At 43.4% G+C, this 24276-nt stretch overlaps 1 protein-coding gene across 5 annotated transcripts in view; it reads right to left on the bottom strand.

The window, feature by feature from the left end:
- The window catches only part of Mtus2 (microtubule associated scaffold protein 2), a 573095-nt gene that overhangs the window by 48771 nt on the left and 500048 nt on the right, over positions 1 to 24276 (bottom strand). For 4 of the 5 annotated variants that reach the window (XM_074043623.1, XM_074043621.1, XM_074043622.1 and 1 more), the window contains exon 9: positions 5819 to 5885. In XM_074043623.1, coding sequence (XP_073899724.1) covers positions 5819 to 5885 — 67 coding nt within the window. Of the gene's footprint in view, positions 1 to 5818; positions 5886 to 17882; positions 18338 to 24276 lie in introns of those variants that run through there. The other variant, XM_020177145.2, reaches the window with a different exon arrangement.

Here is a 24276-nt window from a genome sequence, read left to right on the forward strand (position 1 = left end):
AACCAAACAGACTGAAAATACTGCATGTGAACTAAATAAGTACGGACTCTTCCCTGTCTTCGTTCCAAAAGTATACACTATAACAAGCACACCCAGAGTATTGATCCTGTAATCTAAAGATGATTTAAAGTCTACAGGATGCTGTGTGAAGGCTCTATGCAAATATGATGCCATTTTATATAGGGAGGTGAGCACCTGTGGATGTTGATATCATCAGGGTCTTGGAGCCAATCCCCATGAATACAAAGGGCTGACTGATGGCTGATTTCATTCAGTGGTTTAAAAGTGCTGGCTAGAGATTAAAAAAGCAAAGTCCATCTTAAGTCTGAATCTGACTGAATGATAAAAACCTGTGGGCCTGACTTGGGTGGGAACAGCCAGAACAGAGGCTGTAACAAGAACGTGAGGGGAGGGGGCCCCGAGGAGGGAACAGATGCAGAAGGTAACACTGTCCATTGGAGTTGGGGTCTGGGGACAGGGACAGCAGGTAAGTAAGGCAAGAAGAGAGCAGCTGCGATGATTGAGAACCTTAAAGATAAGAGCCAATTTTGCACCCTGTTCACAGCTTGGAGCAGCCAGGCAGGTCTGGCAGAGCCTGCTTAGCAGGACTTCTGGTCTGGCTGCAGGAGCATGGGAGCAACGAGGAGGGCTAACCAGAAGGCCCCAGTGCACCAGGCACTGCTCTGCATGCTTTCTGTGTGGTGGAGTTGATCTAATTCACACCGATTCTCAGTGCTCAGGGTTTTGAGTAAGGCAATAACAATGAGGCTGTGACATCATGCTCTCTTAGCTTTGCCACACAGAGGACCACAAACTTCCACTTGGTGGCAGCAAACAAAACTTGAGGCACAAACTCTCAGGAAATAGTCTGCTTCCAGGAAACACATCCTAGAAATCAATCAATGTAGAAAACCACATTTTCTGGAAAAAATTGTAAATGTGATTAAAAAGGTAATTGTTAATATCCTTGGCAGCCTGATTGAATGAAATCAACCAGCAGTGGGCACACCAGTTTAAACAACTCTATTTGCTTTAAAAAGGAACATGTGACAGTCATCATGAAAAAAGTCAAAAACCTCCCCCTGTGGATGGGGAACTGTGCAGGGAACCCTGTGATAGGAGACTCGGTGATCTTTCTCAGTTTGAGGTCTCCCTGTCAGTTCGTGAACTTTCTTTCTATGCACAATAAAGTCTTACCATTTCAAGTTGATCTGATTTCATTTTTGATGCCCAGGTGCCCTGTCCTTGAGGAAATAAGACGTAACACAGATACCAGAAATCCAGTTACTCACAGGGACTCCACTCTTGGGACACAGAAAGCTCTATCCCAAACCACAACCTGAATGCATAGTTGGATATTGTGTGCCTCTTCTCAGTTTTGTGTGTGTTTGCAGAGAAAGACAGAGAGGGAGGGAAGGGGGAGAGAGAGAGAGAGAGAGAGAGAGAGAGAGAGAGAGAGAGAGAGAGAGAGAGAAGGGGGAGGAGGAAGAGGGAAGAAGAGAGGGAGATGGAGGGAGGAAGGGAGGGAGGGAGGGAGAGAGAGAGATTTAATTTTCCTCTTTATAAGGCTTTTCTAGTTACATGGAGATTAACTAGATTAAATCCACCATAGTCTTTTATCTGGAAATACAGAATAAATATCAAAGACATTTCATACATAGATGACTTTAGAATAAATGTGAAATCCTATCAAAATTATTGGTCCATACTTTTGAGAATATATTTTCAAGAAAACAAGAGGTAAAAATTTGCAAATACTACACTTATTATTGCATAATAGCCAAAAAAACCCCTCAATAAATATATAAATGCTCAAAGAAGAGTAGCTTATTTTAGCTTGCCAACACTACAGAATGGTGTGTGACTGTGAAATGACAAGTGTGAAAACTCTGATACATGGAAAGAGTTTTCTTTCCTTAGGTGTGCAGAATAAGTGATGTCTGAAAATGGCCATAGCATCCATTGGTGCACATTCAGTGGGGGCAACAGGTATTAATTAGTAGGTGCTCAATAACTGTGATCTCTTTCCCTGCCTATATCTTCATTGGTAGGCAGCCCATCTCAGCTAGCACCTTCTCCATGGAGCTTTAGGTTGTAAACTCCACGAGGATTTCAGCTCAGTCTTATTTATCAGAGAACCTCAGTACATAACACCATGCAGACTCACTTTGTGCAAATCAGGAAAAAAGTCCCTTCCCCTGAGTGGCAGAAGCCCCGCACTGGAGTTAGTGGCACTGGTATGTGGATGCATTTCAGCCCCCCTCACAGGGGTGCCCCCTATAGGCTTTAACCTATTCTACCATCCATGGGAGTCTGTCTGGCCTGTGCCTGGCATAAACAGGTACTCAATGAATATTTATGCACTAGGTGAAGGAACCAAGATTAAGGAGAACAAAGATGCCTTTCTTCGTGCTCTTGGCAGAAGTCACAGCTTTATCCAAGATTTTTGACCAAGTCTATTTACCAGTCTCAAAAATGTGATGGGCATATTACAGTCATTAAGACCTGGGATAGCTCTGTGACTTCTGTGCCTGCTGCCTACAAGGTGCTCAGAACCTCCTTAATGGCTCACTGTCCATGACTGTGGCACCATGTCTAAGTGTACTGTAAGAATATATTTGGTTTTTGTCCCAGTTGCTGACAGTCTCCTACAAGCCTTGGAATTTCTTGAGTGACAGGAGTATCTTTTGTTACTCTAAGCATCACCCTGTTCTTCTGCTATCGAGTCTCTTTCAATCATACTTGATTTTATGCTAACGTTACTGAAGGTCAGACTCTTAGATAGCTTCAGGATCGGGCTGGTCACCAGAAATACCTATTGGTAAGGTAATTGGAGCTTTCATTCCTGTCCACTGACTTCCAGAGAGCAGAGGGAGACTGGAGACAGCGTTACAAAATCTCTTGAACAGTAAGAATCAAGAGCTTCTAGGCTGAGGAACACTTTGAGGTACTGGGAAGATGATGTGCCCAGAGAGGGGCATGAAGGCTCCATCCATATCCCCTGCCTCACATATCTGACTCATTCTGGCAGATTATGGAAACTGACCAGGTGGGTGCAGGAACCTCTGAGAGATTACAGACAGCTGATCAGAAGTACAGGTGGCCCCTAGAACTTAGGACTGGGGTTTAAAGTGGGGGCAGTTAGCCTGTGGGGTCTGTGCCAACTCTGGATAGTTAAGAGTCAGAATGGAATGGAATTGCTGGACACCCAACTAATGTGGGAGGATTTCTTGCTGGTGTGAAGCCACCTCATCTCCAGTTGGTATCAGAGAATATCGCCAGTGAGGTGGTGGTTGCCAAGTTTCCCTGTAAACAAATTGCCAGGGAATTCCTACTTAACAGTAGAGGAAGGTCAAGCTACATACCTTCTAGATGATTCTGTTGTGGTTCCATAAGAGATGTCATAAGTGGGAAGGTATGAAAATGTGATGTCACAATGCAACAGAGAATTTTCTGTGGGTTGATTCTGAAAGCCCACCTGACTCAAAAGGTAGTTGACCTGGGCGCCTGAGGTCCTCAGACTGACAGGCAAAGGAGAAGAAAGGAGCCCATTTTCCAAGAGCCAGGCAAGCCCTAGGTATAATTTCTAACAAATAGAATTTAGCTTTTGCATCCTCCTTTTCTGTACTTTTCCCCACACACCTGTACTTCTTTTCCTTGGTCTCTCCTGTTATCCAGATCCCTGAGCTATGGGACCTGGCCTTCCTAGGCCCATCCCCAATTACCTGGGGCTGCTCCCCTGACTTTGTTCTGACCCAAATTTAAACCCTGTTCTTCAGTGTGTTCACTGATTCTCAAACTTCACTGTCTTTAATAAACACCCAGGAGATTTAAAAAGTATCAAGGGCTCACCCTCAAATATTTTCATTCTGTTGCCCAGTGTCTGATATAGGAAGGTCTTTATTTTGATTCTCTTGGCCAGGGTAGCACTTCAGGTGATTCTTATAGATCTCTTACAGACTGAGAATGGCCAGATGCTAAAAGCCTTCGATTAAATTTATTCAGCTCAAGGACATGGGAAGACAGCAGAATTTAGGGCCCTAGAAGTTTAATGGGAAATAAAAAACTTTTAAGTAGCAAATCTGAGATTTGGGGGATAGGCCCGTCCTGTTCTGGAATTTTCAGTAAATATGCCTGAACTATTCTTTTTTTCTTCCATGTATGATGAATTCAGTTTTTTAGAAATTCCATCTCCTTACCCTCAGTCTCTCCCCCCATGAATCCCATGGGACTCAGCTGATAAGGAGTGTGGATAGGGCAGGACTGCTGGGAAGAGAGGGGTCAGGACTGACCACATCTCTCAGGGCCATTCAAAGGCAGGTTTATAAGCTTCAAGGGAATACATTTTGGGTCATGACTCCAGAAATTATGGGCTTTACAGTGGACAGTAGACCCCCGCTTTCTTCTCTGTCTTTCTCCTCACAAATGCAATCTCTACAGTAAACTGAGACCTCACTCTCAAGTGTGCTTGTCTGAATAGACTGGGCATGGTGCTGCCAGGGTGTTCTGCCCTGCCTTTGACAGCTTATTTCATTTAGCAAATGAAGTCTGGTTCTATTCTTACAATAATGAGGAACTTAAATGACTTAAACCCCAAATCTAATGCATTTAGAAGTTTCCAGAAAGTGCTGAGGCAGGAGCACTGGACTTGGCACAAACAGCCCAGTGTGGTCCGGTGCACACTGCCAGACCCAAAGCCTGACCCCAGGATTGCAGACATCTCTCTAGGGAGGGATCAAACGAGAGAGGAGAATTTTATCTTCTATCTTTAGATTCAAGGTGCTGTACCTGATGGTTATGAGAGTCACCTTTACTGAGTGTTTCATCAGCATTTTCTTCTTTAATTGCTTTCCATTTTATGAAATGGAACCTGAGGGACAGAGAAGCCAACCAACTCACCCTACTAAGCTCAATTTGGGAACCACCAAGCATTGGAGCCGCCTATGAATGCATCCATTTCATGGAGGACACACTCAGAGATCAGTTTACAGCATTTCAGCACTATGGACTTGATATCCCTCAAATGAGACCTTTGGAGAACATCTATTCATTCAGTGTTTTCCTGCCACTGTCCCAAGTTCAGATCGTATCTTGCTCACAGAGGAAGAGACAGTGGCAGGAGGTGTAACTCACACGGGATAGGACGGTATACTTTCTGGATGAACCAGGGCTCAGGAGCAACTCTCAGTTCTCAAATTTTTGAAGACCCACCCATTTTCATACTCGAGTCCTTTGTCCACTGAGGGCAGAGAAGTGTCTAAGCCTGTGGTCCCCAAACTGTATGCTGAGGCACCCTGAGCCACTGCAGCAAACTCCCAGGGCCCTACAGAATATCTTAAAATTCCACGGGCAACACACTTAGTTCACACAACTTAGTTCAGTTTCGACATTCGCTCCATATTTCTGATCCAGTCAGATGCGTGTTTTTGGTCTTGTTTTAGATTACAGATCATTCTGTGGCAGGGTATATACAGTGGGAACATCTGCACCTTACAGACAGCACGGTACCTAGCTGGAGAGCGCTTGTCACAGCCAACAATGCAGACTGGTGGATGTCCTGCCATCTGCAAACAGCAGAAGCAAGGCCTGATTAGTTCCACTGCTAACTGTTATGAAGCGTCTTTATAACAACAGACATGTAAAAATCATAGTTCCCCTCGAGGCTCCAGTGGCCCACTGCTGTGCTGGGTAAGGCACTGCATTCACCCAGGCAGGTTTGCTCTGGCTTATTACAGGAGACAAAATGGCTTTTGTTACACATTCATGGGAATCAGAAAAAGACATTCTTGATGATCCTTATTTCCAACGCCCTACTTACCAACTTCATCCCTGATGTTTGCAAGTTCGATTGACAGCTCTTTTTCTTTCACAAGGGCACTTTCATTCTGTAAAAACAAAACGGATACCAAGAGTACCCTAGTTTTATGCTAGATAAGTACTTTCACATGTTTTAATTAATAAATCATATTAACCAAATATTTTAAAGTCCAGCCCTTAGGAGATATTTTATCTCTTTATAAGCATATAAAAACTTACAAAGCCAAGTCTGACTCATTCATTTGTTTTCATTCAAAGAGTAAAGCTTGTAATATACTATAATAATATACTTGTGCTTTTCTCTATATTACACTTTTATAAATCATTATGGAATAATTTTTTACACATCTGTGTCCTTTACATTAGTTTATTGATATACATTATTATACACTGCTGGTTCCTATTAGATTTTTTTGTGATGGAATGTGAAATTTTTGAATGAAAATGTCGATGATGTATTTCGCTGAGGGGCAAAGGCCTGTTCTTGCCAACTATCTCCTTACACTTACTCTTCTGTCCATATCTGTTAGCTACCTAATGAATGACGAGGATCAGAACAAACCAACAGTTCTTAGAACTTCCAGCAGCCTCAATAGAAGGGGTAAGAGGCAAGCACACCATTAATGACACTTCAAGTATTTTTAGGGTAAAGAATACCGTTTGCAATTTAGTGACAACTAAGTTGTTTTCAAGTCAAATACATTCTGAGACACAATCTAGAGAAGTAGGTGAAGTTATGCTGAATTTGTAATCTGACTGATTGAGTCACCATACACAGTTTATTATAATTTTATTGCTAAATAATACTACTAAAAATTAGAAATGCCACAAATAAGTCAGAGATGCCAGATTTTCAAAGAAGGGCTTTTATTCAATTGAAAGTACTCCCAAGCAAACTGATTTCCAGACAGAGAATTTTGGCTAAAATGTAGGTCAAAATACCTGAGGTGAATATTTCCAGTACCTTGGGAATGTTTGTTATAGCTCGCATGTCCAATGTCCCCAAAGCTCTACATGTGTTAAAGGCTTGGTCCCCAGAGTGGTTTTATGAGGGGTGCTGTGGAATCTTTAAGAGGTGAGGCCTTTTGGGAGGCTCTTAGGTCATTGGGGGTGTGCCCTTTAAGAGGATTCTGGGACCTGCCTCTTCGTCTTTCTCTCTTGCCTCCTGGCCATGAGGTGAGCAGTTTTCTCTGTCACCTGCTCCCCACTGTTGTCACCCAGGAAGCCCACCTGCAGCCCAAAGCAATGGGTCCACCTGATCTTGGACTGGAATCTCTAAAACTGTGAGCCAAAATAAGTTTTTTTCTATTTATAAGTTAATTACGTTAGCTATTTCACTATAATGTTGAAAAGTTGACTGATACATGGTTCTTTTGGGTTTTTTTTGTCAGTATTGAGGTTTGAACTTGGGCCTTATGATTGCTAGGCAAGCGCTCTACCACTGGAGCCATGCCCCAGACCTTTTTGCTTTATTTTTCATGTAGGGTCTCACATTTTTGCCTAGGGCCAGTCTCAGACTACAGTCTTCCTACCTTGTCTCCTGTGTAGCTGGGCTTACAGCTGTGTGTCACCATAGCTGACTTGTTGGTTGAAATAAGTTCTTGCTAACTTTTTGTCCTGGATATCTTTGAAGTGTGATCCTCCCCATCTCTTCCTCCTACACAGCTGGGATTACAGGCATGTATAATTCTTTCTTTGTTGACCCCCTTTGTCTTCAGTTTCAGCATCCTATATCCATGGGACTACAGGCAGTTCTCCCAATTTTGTTTCTGTGTCTGCTGCATTTAGACTCAGATAACAGGGGGCTACTTTGGGGTCCTGAGAGTCTAAGGTTATCCAATAGACCTTTGCTAAGCAATGCCATAATACAATGTCGAAAATAACTCTATTTTCATAAGCTGAGAGCTACTGTAGTCACAGGCATCAACCATTATTAGTAAGGATTCTCTTAATAAAATGTGGCAATTATTCCATCCTTTGAGAGACACTGGACCCTGTGATGGCCTGAATATTTGTGCCCCATTCATACATTGAAAAGCTGCTCTTCAAGGTGAGGCTGACACGAAGTAGGCCCTTAGAGAGGTGATCAGGTCATGAGAGTGGAGCCCTCATGAATGGGATTAGTGCCCTTATAAGAGCAGCCCAGAGAACTTGCCCCTTCAGCATGTGAAGACCCAGCCAGATGGCACTGTCTATGAGAAAGTGGACCCTATCAGACCCAAATCTGCTGGAGCCTTGATCTTAGACTTCCCAGCCTCCAGAATGGTAAAGCATAAATTTCTTTTGTTTATAAGCCATTCAGTTTATGGTATTTTGGAAAAGCAACCCAAATGGGCTGTGACAGATCCCCCATCTTGTTCCCAAGCCTCTCTCCTCCCATCAGGGCCACAGTGTCCTTGCTTTCCCTAATTCAGGGCTAGCAATTACCTGAGAGTATGTTGTGAGTGTGTATCTTCCTCAATTCCACGCCCACGGCACAGGGTTGCCATGATGGCTGAATAAATTAGCATACGTGACACAGCTAGGATGGTGTCTAGCACTTAACTAGCTTCTATGAGTGTTAGGTGTTATTTTATTTCCGTCTTTTTCTTTCTTTCTTTCTTTCTTTCTTTTTCTTTCTCTCTTTCTCCTTCCTTTCTTCCTTCCTTCCTCCCTTCCTTCCTTCCTTCTTCCCTTCCTTCCTTCTTTCCTTCCTTCCTTCCTCCCTAGTTCCTTCCTTCTTTCCTCTCTTTCTTTCCTTCCTTCCTTCTTCTTGAAAGTGATAGTAAACTTTATTAGGGGAAAAAAACCAAATCAATAGACTGAAAGAAGGTCATCTCTAGAGTGAGAATGAGAACAATGACCTGTGGTTTCTTTTTTTTTTTTTTGCAACTGGGTAACATCCTCTATATAATAGGGGCTGTTCTGTAGTATCTGTGTTTAGACATTAGTCTTATGGTTTCTTTCATCTATCTGTCTATCTATCTATCTATCACTAGGGATGGAACCCAGGAAGGTACACATGTTAGGCTAGCACTCTGCCACTGAGCTACACCCCAACACCTGGTTTCTTCAGCTCCTTCCTGACTCTAAGTTTGTGTGTGTATGTGTGTGTGTGGTGCTGGTAATGGTACCCAGGGCTTCACATATGCTAGCCATGCCCTCTACCGTGTACCACTGAGTCATATCCCCACACCCCCAGTCTATGCAGAAGCCAGAACAGAGCAAGTGTTCTAACAGACAAACCCAGACCTTATACACTTGTTCTAACAGCATCTTAATATGGGCAGCTTGTTACAACCAACTTGTTACTCAAGTTAAGAAAACGTAGAATTTTAAAGAGGTGTCATTTCAGTATTTACCCTGAAATGATCTTAAACTAGTAAAAACAACTTGTTTATACTGTCAAGACCAATTTTAAATCCTAATATACTCAAATTCCCAAACACATCCAGAGAACAGAAATCCTGGACTTGTCAGCCCAGGAATAGCATCACTAACGTGTTTGTTCTCAAAGTGATGCATTGCAAAGAGTCAGACCGGGTCAGGCAGTGAGTAACCAGAATTTAACTAAAACAACAAGCGAGCTCCAGCTTTAGACCAAAGTCAATGACCCTTTCAGCCCCTGTAGTGGCATTTGTTGAATATAGCAGTGTCTTACCCTAGGGATCTCCCACATCACAATCAACCACTCCATACCTTTCAGGCACAGAAGAATCAGGCATTTGGGAAAGAGTGGCTGGAAGGCCCTGTGAGGGGACTGGCCTCTATTGGATACTGGGCTGATGATGTCGAGGAGGTGGCAGATGAAGACTTCAAACCCCAATAACTTTGGTGATAAGCTAATGCTGATACCTGGTGGGCAGGCTTTTAGAGGAAGCACAAGTAAGATTGAGAGGAAAAGAGTGAGAGAATAAGAGAAAAGAAACAAGGGAAGAAAGGAAAGGGATGAAAGGGGAAGTGAGAAGGAAACAGAAATGTGACACTGCACCTTCTCCAGTTGGGCAGACAGGTGCCCTTGAGATCAAGAAGACTGGCTGAGAGGCCTGGGTGTAACCCAGCACTCGCCTAGCAGTTATGAGGTACATGTACTCCAGTACCACAATACAAAACCCATGGAAAATAACTAAACTCTGGTAAGACCTGGCTAAATATTATTTATTAATTAATCGAAGTTATTAACACAAACGTCTACCAAACACTTTCTGTAGGCCACCATAGTACTGGTGAGCCTTTTGCCTCATTGACTTCTCCAGGTACAGAAAATACCCCAAGGATACCAAAATCCATGGATGCTCATGTCCCTTGTATGAAATGGTGTTGGATTTGCACAGAACCTGTACGCATCCTCCTACAGACTTTTTTTTATGAGTGTGTGGTACTGGGGCTTGAACTCAGGGCCTTCACCTTGAGCTACTCCACCAGCCCTATTTTTTGTTAAGGGTTTTTTCGAGATAGGATCTCGTGAACTATTTGCGCAGGCTGGCTTCGAACCACGATCCTCCTGATCTCTGCCTCCTGAGTAGCTAGGATTATAGGTGTGAGCCACCAATAGCCTGGCCTAAGGGCTGGAGTGACTCAGGAGGGAGGAGAGAAGAGGGGTCAGCTGAGAGCAGCTGAGCCTGGAGTCCACAGTTCTCACCCTGTGCTTCTGAGCTCAGTAGCTTTGAGTATGGACCTTTTTTTTTTTAGTGGGACTGGGGTTTGAACTCAGGCCCTCGCACTTGCAAAGCAGGTGTTCTACCACTTGAGCCACGCCTCCAGTCCCTCCTACAGACTAAATCATCTTTAGATGAGTTATAATACCTCATACAAGTAAACTCTGCGTAAGTAGTTGCTGTATACTGCATTGTTTAGGAGCGATGACAAGGAACAAATGCCTTTTTAGTACAGATGCAATTTTTTTCCAAGTATATTCAATGCATGGGTAGGTGGGTCTGTGGAGGTGGAACCCACAGATACAGAGGGCCACCTGAACTGCCCAGTGGGTCCTAAGTTTTATTTACTTTTATAGGTGAGGAAACTGAGGCTGTATGGTGAGCTGACCAGCACCTGTACAACACACTGAGAAACAGCAAAGGCAGGAGTTTGAACCCAGCAGCCACACTAACACCAAGACTCTATCCTCCTCCCATGCTTCTACAGATGCAGCCTCAAAGTCCAAGTTGCACTGGTCTTCAGACTGGACTGAGTACTTCGTACCCCACAGCTTTTCACGTCTGGCTGGAAGGGAGACCAGGACAGCTCTGGACTGATCTGGCTCCTTGGAAAATTCCTGGGCTGCCCTCCTTCCCTGCACTACCTGTGTGTGTCCTTGACATTGATTTGTGGGTTGCATGTCCACACATTCCCTGTGTGTGGCCTCCCTTTAGCAAGCCTCGTGGGCTGTAACTTCAGATAGGCCAGCAATTTAGTGTTTCCCTACAGCTGTAGAAGGACTTTTCTGGTGGCCTCTGAACGCATTCCTGCCAGAGATGCTGGCATGGCTCAGCCCAGGCTTGGAAGGCCTGCCAGCCAGCCTGTGCAGTCTGGCTACAGCCCTTCTTCCTTAAGTGCTTATTTTTTTTTTTGAAATGATATCACCCTTTCTAATTTATGAATTCTCTGCACTAAGTAAGTTGCTTTTTGCTTCCTGAAGCCAAATCAGGATGATGTAGCACGACCTAAAGTGGAATGAGTAAACAGCTATGACCTCAGGACCAGGCTCCTTAGGCAGGAGGTGAATGTCAAGGAGCCTTCCACTGGCTATGCTTTGCTGCAAGTGTTACCCCTCAACAAAGAATCCAGCAGTGGTCTTGGTTCTAGGAAACACACAGGACTCCTGCGGCAAGGCTCTCAAGACGCTCTGCCCTGTTGTTGTCCAGCTTATGCCAGGTCCTGGGTGATGACAGGGCCAGATGACTGGAATATGAGCAAGGCCTCCTCTGACCCAGGGTTAGATCATTGCTTCCCTAAATGGGGGATGAGTGGAAAATTCCTAACTAGTGCCAAGCATGTGAGCTCCTGCATTCACTCAAGAGTGCTAAAAATAGGAGTCTGTACTAACCATCCAAACTATCTTGGTGATATAGTCCAGAGAGTGCAAAGTGAGGAAGGCCACTCTTCTCAAATGACTGTTTATGACAGGTTTGGCTAGAAATGGACACTTGGGGAGCACTCATCTATGCCCCACATAAGCAGCCACATCTTCTTAGCCTCCTCTTTTCATTTAGTTATGCACCTCTCCTTTCCACTCCTAGTTCTCCACTTAACATGGTCTATAAATCTTATTCAAAGTCAGAATCCAAGATGAGCCTGTCCTGAGAAACATCCAACTCATCCCTCCACCTCCAGTCCTGCACGTAGGTACCATAGCACGTCTGCTTTACTGGAGCCTACCCTTCTCCTCAGACATGGTTCCCAAAGCCAAAGCCTTTCATCTTTCCTAGCTAGCAATGCTTGACAAAACATACAGCCCACTCATCGTGCCATTAAAATCATGCAACTGGATGTGTGGCCAAGCCCCAGCCAGCCTGCCACACTTGCTTACTTTAATATGTTGGGTCACTGGGAATGATCCATTCTGATGGTGGATGCTACCCTGTGAACCTGGTGGTAATAGGAAGTGAAAATGTCTCTCCTCATCAGCATCACCCATGTGATTCTACACTTGGGTACCTAAGCTCCTCCTTGAATGAGAAACCAACCACCAAACAGCCTGTTTACTATTAAAACAGAACACTAGGTGACTCTGAGGTGCCTTCAGCCCAGTTAATGCAGAAACACACCACATTTGTACTGAGTGCCAGGCAGGAGTTTCTGCCTTCAAGGAGTATATCTCTCAGAGAACCAGCCAATGTGTACGCAGTCACAGAACAAGGTGACATACCTGGTGGGTAAGGCTGTCCTGGAGGTTTAGACTGAGGCCAGAGGAGGAATAGGCAGGGGGGTGTGAAGGGAGCTCCCTGGGTAAAGGCCAGGAGTACCAGTGACACAAAATAGCACCAGTGACTTTTTGGTGAACTTTGACTCCCCACTGATACTCCCTTCAGGAATTCTTGATTGACTACAACGGGTAGAGGACAATTTCATAAAATTCAGTGTAGTTCTGAGCAACTTTATTAGCGCTGTCTTCTCTCTCTCTCTTTCTATATATATATTTATATAGACACACATATATGTAAATATATACATGTAACTATATATACATACATAAAAAGAGGCATATGTATGTAAATAAAGAATGTATACGTAAGCCTAAGTACTCTACTAGCTGGGCTCTGGTGACTCATGCCTGTAATCGTAGCTATTTGGGAAGCTGAGATAGGGAAGATCGAGGTTTGAGGCCAACCTGGGCAAACAGTTGCAAGATCCCATTTCCAAAATAACCAAAGCAAAATGGAAGAGAGGCAAGGTTCAAGCCACAGAATGCCTGCTTTGCGACTGTGAAGCCTTGAGTTCAAACCCCAATCCCACCAAAATAAAATAAAATAAAAAGACTCTCAACTAATCTTTTCTTTATTTGTACTTTACTCCAAAATCAGTGCTGAGCAGGAAAATCCAACCATGTGATCTGGGTCACTTTTTTCCCTCCCAAGCTAAACAAAAGAACAGAGAAAGGGAATAAATAAGAAACATGTAGAATCCTGGTATTTGAGGAAATATTTGAATTCTTTTTATTGTGAATCTTAAAATTTCACCTGTGACATGTGCACACACTAAACTGCAAAGGGGTGTTAAGGAATGTTTCATTCTTCCCAGAAACAGTATTGCTTTTTACCCAAGAATTTAAGTTAGGCTTAATTCAATATGGCAGACTTTGCTGTAATAGGGAAACATTTTCTTCTGTATTTCCAAGTGAATGGGCCACAAGGTGACATCAGCAGAACATGGAAATCTTAGAGCTGTTTTTGTAGCACTTCTGTGAAAACTGCATTCATACTTATCAATACGGTGAAGACTGGCCAGGCTCTACCGCAGCTCTACAGAACAATCCCTGGGAGGTAGACTGGCCTTTTGTTTTTCATTTCAGTTACTATGGTTTTAAGTCAGCACTGATACTGTGTCTCGGTTAATCAATAAGTATTATTTCTTTCACATATAATTAACACTAAGGCCATTGGTTTTGCATAATGATCTGCTTTTCTACTCTGAAATGAAATTTAATATAAATCCATCAAAAGAAAAGTATCATTCTCATTTCATATTTTTCAATACATTTCAGTGTCTAATTGTGTGACAAACAGCAAACCCTGTATTAAAGAAATCAGAATGACTCAACTGAAAAGTGCCTAACTTCAGCCTTTGTCCTTGTGTGTTCTGGGGAGAGTCACTGGTTAAAAGAAAACATCTAGCTTACTCAAGAGACTGTAGTTAATGAGGGGCTATCTTATCTGAGAGATAACAAGAGAAAGCTGCATCTGGTTCCCTAACAAGCTAGTGGAACTGACAGAGACTAATGTGGGGTGGGAGGGAGAGACAATGCTGGGAAATTCTAGATCCCACAGTAAGTGCAGGAGAAAGGAAAAATAGGTCTGTGATTACTGATTATTTATGGTACACTGAAAAAGTTATTTGACCTTTTCTGTGTTGTACCTTCCTTTAATCACCTTCCCAGAGCACACCCCATGTACCTGGGAGGAACAGAGAGGTGGCTTTTCTCAACACCCATCCCTACCAAGAGTTTTGAGAAAAGGTAACTAAGATAACCTCTGATTAGAACCATGGCTATTATCTATGATCAACATGTAACAGGTTAGGGCAGAGATGTACAAATTACCACCTAAGGGGACAAGAGTTCTAAAAGCAGCAAGACTTGGCAACAAATTCAGTCCATTAACACAGGAGGAGAAAGAACAAGTCCATTATGGGGGAGTTGGTCATACTGGGGGCTTAGAAAAGACAGTCACCAGGGCCAATAACAATCACACTGCTCCCAGCTACTAGAAAACCAACAGTCACAGACCTATTAGGCTTGAAGACTCTATTCCCATCAGAGCTTCTCAAGGCTAAAAAAGTAGTAACGGGTATCAGTTATAGTTCTGATTATTAAAACCCAGGTTGGCATTCTAGTTTATACATCTAGTCTCTTTCCCTTACAGCTCAGCCTTCCTAAGATGGATGCGTCTAGAAGGTTAAGGATGAGGACCTTCTGTGCATGGCTTCTCTCTGGACTATGTTGAATCTACAGGTGAATGTCCTTTGGGACACATCGGGTGTCCTGGTGGCCTTTGGGACATGCCTTTTTTACTCTCAAAATACTGAATGATGAGTCTTTTTATACAGGTTGCATCTCTGCCCAAGAGTCCAGCGTAAGTCTCTACTTTTTAATTTCCACAAGTTAAAAAGCTTACATGTGCTTTCAGACTAGAAGATTCTCCACACTCTGTGCCTACTCTCTGCACTGTATTCCCCACCAAGTTCACCATGAGACTCCCCGCTTTAGCTCTTAATTCATCACATTAAGCTAAACCCCTTGCCTTGTGTACTCTTTCCTTGAAATTATATTCCCTCTCCTCCCCATTCTTTGAGGTATAATTCATGTTTCTCTTTTTCCAGAAAAATTTGCCTATGGTTCTATCCTAACTTCTCTTTTCACTAAATTCCAGAAACAGGTATGGTCAGAATCATGGAATGCTCACTTACACTCCAGTTTTCTACTAATGTTTAATTGCTCTAGGGGTGTCATTGTTGCCCACACAATTTGTAATCTCCCTGGAAAAGGTGGAAGTACAGCCAAACCAAAACCTGCTAAAGGGCTGGCTATGCTTTTAGAGAATTTTTTGATAGTCCCGATAGTAATTAGGCACAGAGTAAACTGCCAATAAATACTGCTAATTGGCTAGCTTTTCCTAAGCTAGTACATACACAAGCAGCTTTTAAAAACCATCTGATCACTTAACAAGCAATTTTTAAACTTTATAATCTAGGTAAAATTCTACTTTTCCCTGATAAATTAATGCTACAGAAACATGTTTTGATTCCTAGTTCACAGCCCCATCTCAGAAACTGATTACTTAAGTTTATTGCGTTGTCTCGCCATATTTTTTAGAACACCTTTAGCTGCTCTGATCCAACTGTAAAAAAACTAGCTTTACCTCTCAAAATAAAAACTCCTGTTTTATATCTGTAGGAAGTGCTGAGGTAATGTTTGTTTTTAAAGGGTTATTATGCTGGGTTAAGGTAATCAGAGAAACTTCATCAACACTTTGACTGGTTAAGGGGGGTCTGGACTTTGCAGGGGTCCTGATCTCTGAGGCTGAGGTCTCCATGGAACACCACACTGTCCTTTCCTACTAAAGTGCCTGGTCCATAGGTAACTGTAGTTACTTTGGGAATGCTTCCCGTAAAGTTATCCTAAAAAGCAGGCAACTAAACAAAACAATGCCTTTTTTTATTTTAAAAAAGAAAGTCTTCACTTCCTTCAAAGAGTACCTCTGAGTATAAATCTATGAAACCTGAATTGGGAATATTATCCCAAAGAAAAGTCAAAAAACATGGGTAAGAGCACAACAAACAAGTTCCTAAATACAGCTTATGGTTTGTAGTTTTTCTTAAAAAGTTATTCTTAAAGAATAATTTGTACTGAGTTTGGAGTATCAAAGCTAAAACATGCAAAACTACTTACACATAACACCATTAAAGAGATGAATAACAATGAATTATTTTCCAAAATCTTTGAATTCAAGAATGATACAGGGATAATTATTTTCAGGAACTTGACTTGAAAGGAAATAGGGACAGATTCACTTTAAGATATATTTTCTCAAATAAAAAGGTCTATGTATTCCAGCCTCTATTTCCTCCCCCCACCCCCCACTTCAGCCTCCCTAGTAACTGGGATTAAGTGCACCACTGAATCAGCTTTACTTCTAAAACTTTGTATCTGAGGTCAGAATTAAACTTTATAATACTTCCGGACCTGTGGCATACCTTTCTGTCTTATTGTAACTATTATATTGTAGCCACTCCCCATGAGAAAGTTTAACTCCTTCAGTGCTGAATGGCTGAGGGCACATGTTTTATACTAATTAGTTAAAAGCATACTTGTGCATCTAAATATCTTAGCTCATACTCAGGGTAGCAAAAGCCAAACCCTTTGGAATATTGTACTTAGTGATGTTAAGCTTTCCCCATAATTTCCCGAGGTGGTTTGTACATCCACCATAGGTCAAGGTTCACAAGCAGAACTGATAACTAAGATGCTACCCCGTAACGGCCTTGTAATGAGTTTTAGATTAAGCCATACATTTCCTTCACCTGATCACATACTATAATCAAGCTGTCTAGCAGCTGATGCCCATGTGGGTGGAAAGGAGACATTTCAGCCCCCTGAGATTCCATTTCACGCATCTTTGAGAAATTCCAGTATGCATGACAAGAAAATATAGCACAGAGACAAGAGTTCTGGGCAACAGTTACCTAGTGATGAAACTAAAAGCACATCCTAATCCTTCCACAAACTCACAGACTGGGCAAGTGTCAAGAGCAAAGAAAGGCTCTGTGGCACCACCAAACCATTCCTGCCTGTCAGTTTCCATTCTAGTGAATTCTTGAACACACCCTCAGACTCCCTCCTTCTTTAAGTTCCCACCTGTGTGTCCACCCCTCTGTGAAGCAAAGACACAGGGAGGGAAGAGCTAGACCCGCCTGCTTTGTTCTCTGTCATGAAGAATGCAATTTACAAGGATGGATGCTGTTGGTTAAAACAGAGTGGGAAACTTTCAAAGTTCCAGCTTGGCAAGGAAAATCACGCCTAGCTAATTAATGTACATCCCCCACTGGACACTCTTAGGATTGGCAGGCACATTAAAATGCTTTAAGAATATCTCAAGCATTTCTTGGCGGTTTGGATTTCAAGATGATCCATCCGACTGTTTCAGGAAAATGCAACAGTTCCTAGAGACTGCAGGAATACGGAATTATGTAAGGCACTGCAGCGTGCCTTGTGACAGGGAGTGCTTCTGTGAGCACCACTCATGAGCCGCTCCGGCTCACCAACAAAGCGCACACCCATGCTAGAGAGGCGGGGGACAGAGGTGACCGCCTGGCGCTTTCTCCCTGCCCTGGCCAAGGAGGAGGGGGAGAAGAGAGGGAAGGCAAAGTACCGTCTTGTCCAGGCACTGAAGGCAGTGGTAAGGCTTGCAGCAGCAGTGGCCCATCCCGAAAGGCTGGCTGGCTGGCTGGCTGGCAGGCAGGGGACCTCCTGCATTCAGCGTGTCACCGGTGATCCCCAAGCCTGGGCGCTGGAACACGCGAGAGGGGCGCGCCGCTGGGAGCTGTCACAACTTCCATGTGGTCCCCTTTCTACCTTATTTCTCCTAATAACTCCAGGAATTCAGGAGCCAGATGAATGGGAGGAGGAAGAGGGCGGGGCGGCAGCGTTGGATCCTGGTGCGGGAGGAAGGGAAGCGACTGGCAGGAGGGAGGGTCACTTTGCCCTGGTGTCCTCAGGGCGAGGCGAAGCCATAGCCACTAACAGCGGAGCATGTCCCAGTGCCATCTTCCTAGGAGCACAGCCAGCCTGGGGCCCGGCCCTCCCCGCGTGCGGATGCGCCCGGGCTCCACGCACACGCGCCTGAGAGGACGCAGGACGCACACAAAAGGAGAGCGGGGTTGGGGACGCGGCCCAGGGCCATCGCGGGCTGGGGCCGCCTGCCTCAGCTCACAGCGCGGCCTTGGGGGCGGGGGTGGTACCCGAGAAGTAAAGATGCTTCCACGGAAATACAATGCACACGGCCGCTCCTCCCTTGGAGCACCTGCCTGAGCAGTCCTTGCCAATGGGGACCACCCATTTTTAAATTTGCATGTCACAAACACTTTTGGGACTTATTTGATGAAGTCTACATTTGAAGTGTAATTTTTAAATGGCTAACCCATTCAAGTGGCTTAGGTAATTAGAATTGGGGTTTGGGGGCCGGGTATATGTCCTAAGCAAATGGGCATAAAAGCGTTAGAGGGCTTGGTTTTTTCTAGGCAATTTGTGATTTTTCAAACAATTAAGAATTGAGAAGTGACAGGGTCAGGGAGCAAAAGTTGTTGTTTTTTCAAAGAGAGTTGGTATTTAAAAATATAGTTAAATAATCCTGCAAGTAAAAGATACAAATATTTACAAGATTGATTTTATATGTCCTTATATCTTGAGCAGTTCTGAAATTTATCATAAAGAAATACACAGTTACATTTTTGCTCACTCAATTTGTCTAGGTTATAAGAGGGCAAGAGTTGTTCAAATTAAGTGATTTTACTCACTGGAGATTTCCCAAGCAGATTTAAATCAAGTAGTATATGTTATGCATATTTACTTGTAGAGAGGACAAGAATATTTGGTGATCAAATGAGAAGAAGAGACTGGCATGCTTGGTATGTTTGCCCTAAACTTGAAAGAAAACCTGCAACTCTTTCTTTAAAGCCATCAGATAAATTAGTATAATCCTTTACGAAGGCAACTTGCTTTATCCATCAAAATTTTAAACATCCATACACTTTGACCCAACATTTCCCCTTCTAAGTCACACACACACACACACACACACACACACACAATATGCATGAGTGTGTGCCTAAGTATCATCAATTTGGCTTGGTTTGTAAGCACAAAAGTAGGAAAGTACCCTAGATTTCTGAAAACTTCCCACTGTAAGGAAGGTGATATACACTGCTGAGTGAGAAAGTGAACTTTTACCAAAAAACCAAAACAAAACAAAAACTAAAGCAAACATTTGCTGAGAGTGGTGGTACCCGCCTACAATCCAGCTAAAGCAGGAGATGAGAGAATGTGAGACCCACCTGGGCTACACAGTGAGACCATCTGAAAAACAAGAATGTCTACAGCCACTTGTATATGTTTGGAATGATGCTTTGGGAACATAAACACGGTTGGTGTAACAGCAGTCAATCCTTGCAGAATGCCAAACAAGTCAGGGAGCTGATTTTCACTTTGGGCAGATCTCACAGGGGAGAACTTGAACCTGGACTGAGATGCTCCAGGGACTCTGGATACCTGGAGGAGAAACTTCATGCTATAAGAAGTGTGGCTTGGCACACCATGGTCATAGCAGCGCTATTTTCAAGAGCCACAAGGCGGAGCAAGCCAGTGTTCACGGATGGATGAAAATTAAAAGAAAAGGTGGACTATACATGCAAAGGAATCTCACTTAGCCTTATAAAAGGAAGACATTTTCTTCACGTGCTGGGGATGGACACAAGGCCTTATGAATGGTAGGCAAGTGTTCTACCTTAGGGCCCCAAACGGAGGACGAATGTTGACAACATGCTAAGCAAAACAAGCTAGGTAAAAAAAGGTCTGTTCAATTAAATTTATATGCGGAACAGGCAGCAAGTTCATGGAGAAAACAGGAGTATAGTGGTTGTCATGGGGGGACAGGAGAACAGGGATCTGTTGAATGGGTACAAAGTTTCCATTTTACAAGAAGAGATTGCACAACAGTATTAATCTACTTAATACCACCAAACTGTGTATATAAAAATATGTGGAGGTGGCTTGAATTCACCTGGAGGCAAACAGTCGCTGCACACAGGTATGCCCAAGACAAGACGGAAGGAGCCAGAGGGCAAAGGGAGGTTCCACAAGCTAGTTCTCTTCCCAGAGAGATGTCAGGAATGTTTTCTTCAGGCCAAATGACCATCCCACAGACACTTGCCTTAGGACATGGCTTCTTTCTAAATTAGGATTTATACTGGACCCTATAGCAATTGCGGGTGACCTGGGAGATGCATGAGAACACTTGCTGATGCCACTGCCCACTGAGAATCTACACAAAGAAAACTGAGGTTCCTTGCTGGGCACTGGTGCCTCATGCCTGTAATCCTACCTACTAGGGAGGCAGAGATCAGGAGGATGGTGGTTTGAAGCCAGACTGGGCAAATAGTTCGGGAGATCCTATCTTGAAAATATCCAACACAAAAAAAGGGCTGGTGGAGTGGCTCAAGTGGTAAAATGCCTGCCTAGCAAGTGTGAGGCCCTAAGTTCAAACCCCAGTAACCATAAAAAAGAAAGAAAGAAAGAAAGAAAGAAAGAAAGAGAAAGCAAGCAAGCTGAGGTTCCACTTGCACTGGATGGGGCACAGGCTGGAGTTGGTTCAGTCCATCCTGAAATCACACACAGGGAGTATCTCAGTGCCTACAACCCAAGTTTCACAAAGTCTATGTATGGGTTTTCTAGAATTGTATTTTCCTTCTTTCTTTTTTGTATTGGGGTTTGAACTCAGGGCCTCATGCTTCTAGGTGGCTGCTTTACCACTTAAATCCCGCCCCTGCCCCTTTTGCATGGGTTAATTGTGAGATAGGGTCTCACTTTTTGTCCAGGTCTGCCTGGACTACACTCCTCCTATTTACGTAGATGGGATGACAGGTTCACGCCACCACACCCAGATCTTTATTGGTTGAGATGGGTCTTGCTAACTTTTTGCCTCCAACTGTGATCCTCCTTATCTCTGCCTCCTGAGTAGGTAGGATTACAGGTATGAGCCACAGGGCCCGGCCATTGTCTTATTTCTTTTTTTGCTGTGCTGGGGATAAAACCCAGGGCCTGTGCATAGTGGCCAAGGGCTCTATCAACTGAGTAACATCCTGAGGCCTTCGTTTCCTTTACATGTTATATTATAAACACACTCACAAATACAGGGGAATAAAAAGGATCAACAATTATCAAAATTTTGGTGCATTTGTTTCAGCTGTACCTTTTTAAATTTTTTAATTCACCCATCACCTGAATTCAGCAATTACCAAGATTTTCCCACCCTGTTTCTTCCTGTCAATTTCCTTTTTCTTTTTGGCTAAATATTCGAAAGCGAAGTTCTACATACTTTAGTGTATATTGCTAAAACTTATGAACATTTTCTTAATCGTGATGCCATTAAAACCAAAACCATATCCTTAGACTCTAGTGCCTACCCCAAAACAAAATCTTGATGCTTTCCAATTTTCTAGTATTGTTGGTTTGCTTGAATCAGGGCCCAAACTAGGCTAGTGACCTGACTCTGTATGGACCCCATCATTTCCTCCTTTCTTCCTGAGAAACTACCCTGTAGAGTGTCCACAGGCTGGATTTGCCTCTTCGCTTCCTTATAATTGTCATTTCACGCCTTCCTATATCAGTTTAGGTGAAATTTAGCTCCTGAGCCTGGGCTAGATTCAAGTTGTGTTGGTCTGGGAGATAACAACCTCCGACTGAGGCTGTGGACGTCACTTGCACTCCATGGGATGCACACAGGAGCTGGGCGTGCTGCAACAAGTCAGGATGTGGTGGCCTGATCTCCGCCACTGTAAAATTCCCCATCAAACGTTCACCTAATGGTTTCACGTGTTGATAATTATTATGTGAGTTGTTTATTTTATTGGCAGATTACAACATGATATTCTGATTATTTTTGTCTTTTTTTGCATTTACCTGCTGGAATTTTCATTCAAAAATATTCTTTCAGACTGTGGATATGGCTCAGTGGTAGAGCACTTGCCTAGCATATGTAAGGCCCTGGGTAACATCCCCAGCACTGTTAAAAAAATAACGATAACAATAACAACTTTTCTTCATCAGCTAGGGTTATTTCAAGTCCCTGCAATATAGTTTGTATAGGAGGGATGGCCCAAATGTTTACTCTTTTCCTCTGAAGGGCATTGCAAAGTACCCCATGAGGTGTTGCTGAGGTTCTCGCTGGCTTTTCCCTCACTTTTTTGAAATATTATTATAAATTATGAACTGATGCTTTTATTTTAATATGCTTAATTGCACTTATCCTTTTCAGATGCTCAGCGCATTCAATTTTTAGCTTATGGGAGCCCCTTCTTGATCTTTGACACAACTCACCAGCCTGTCTTCCTGACACATAAGGTACCTAGGCTCATCTTGCACGCCACAGGTCTGGAGTCAGACATTATCCCTAGGGGACCTTCTTCCTTCTGGTTGTGAATGCCAATTGGATGACACACACTGGGGGTGCTGTTGAGTCTTGAGGACAACCTGGGGGTCGTGAGGTTTCTCTTGAAAGATGGGATCCTTCTCACAGACAAGCATCCTTGGAGAAGAAGTCAGGACGAGGCCTTTGGAAGCTGGGGCTTGGACTCCAAGGAGGGGGAAAATGGTTAACCAAACATAGTTTGAGGAAGATAAATTAGTGTCTATAATGTGGTACAAAGTAAGCTTGGGCCAGGAAGGGAGAGATCCCCTGAACAGCCATCTCCCAGAGCTGGGGGTGCAGCTCAATGCTACAGTGTGTACTTAGCATGTATGGGGCCTCCATTCCATCTCCAGCACCAAAACAAAGGCAAACACAAAAACCAATCAACCAACAAAGAAAACTCCAGGGAATCCCCAAAATGCTTGGATATCTGAAAAAAGGCTAAACTTCTCAAAGGCAAGTAGAATAGCAGTTTAGACCTAAATAGACTCCTGAAATCAGGCATTTTGGCTCTCAGTATTTAAAAAAAGTTTTTGGCAGTACTGGGGTTTGAACTCAGTGTCTCCATTTCAGCCACATCCCCAGCCTTTTTTAGCTTTGGTTTTAGATAGGGTCTTCTGCTTTTTGCCCCACCAACTGCAGACCATGATCTTCCTTCTGACCTCTGCCATATAGCTGGGATTATAGGTGTGTCCCATCACACCTAGCTTTGTTATTGAGAAAGGGTCTTGTTATGCTTTGCTTGGGCTGGTCTTGAACTGCAATCCTCCCAGGTAGCTGGGAGCAGGTATATTGCACTAGACTGCCCAGTGTTTGAGATTTTTTTTTTTAAATTTTTTATTTCTGGCTTAATTTTCTTTCTTCTTCTTCTGTTATGTATGTATTTATTTATTTTTTGGGTGGTAATGGAGTTTGAACTCAGGGTCTCACACTTGCTAGGCAGGTGCTCTACCACTTGAGCCACCCCACCAGCCCTTTGTTGTATTGCAGATTTTCGAGATAGGGTCTCGAGAACTATTTGCCCAGACCGGCCTTGAACTGCAATCCTTCTGATCTCTGCCTCCCAAGTAGCTAGGATTACAGATGTGAGTCACTGGTGCACGGCCCTGGCATGTTTTCTTGCTTTGGAGTAGGAACAAGCATTTAGAAAAGTCTTATGAAAGCCTGATGATGTATCTCATCAGAGACAAGCTTATGAACACTTTGTGTTTTGAAACAATAAGTAACAGACAACAGATGCTTAGAGCTGACATGAACGACCCCTGCAACTCTTACTAACTGTGAAATAAACTCTAGTATCACCTCGACCTTACAGATGAGAAAATCGAGCCTCAGAGGTTGCACACTGGCACGTCAAGCTCAGAAGTGACAGCTCTAAGCCACTGTGCTTGACGGTTGAGCCTTTGGTCTACAAGTCCTACAGAGCTGGAAGCTTGTGCTGTCGCCTGGATGCGGGACCCAGGCATATGAACATGCAAAAGGAAATTCAAGTGGAATCACGCCACAGTTCATAGCTGGGATCAAAGCCTCTACTTTAATTTAAAAAATTTGTTTGTTTTTTGGGACAGTTCTCACTATGTAG

This window comes from Castor canadensis, chromosome 10 (genome assembly GCF_047511655.1).
Source record: "Castor canadensis chromosome 10, mCasCan1.hap1v2, whole genome shotgun sequence".
Taxonomy (NCBI): domain Eukaryota; kingdom Metazoa; phylum Chordata; class Mammalia; order Rodentia; family Castoridae; genus Castor; species Castor canadensis.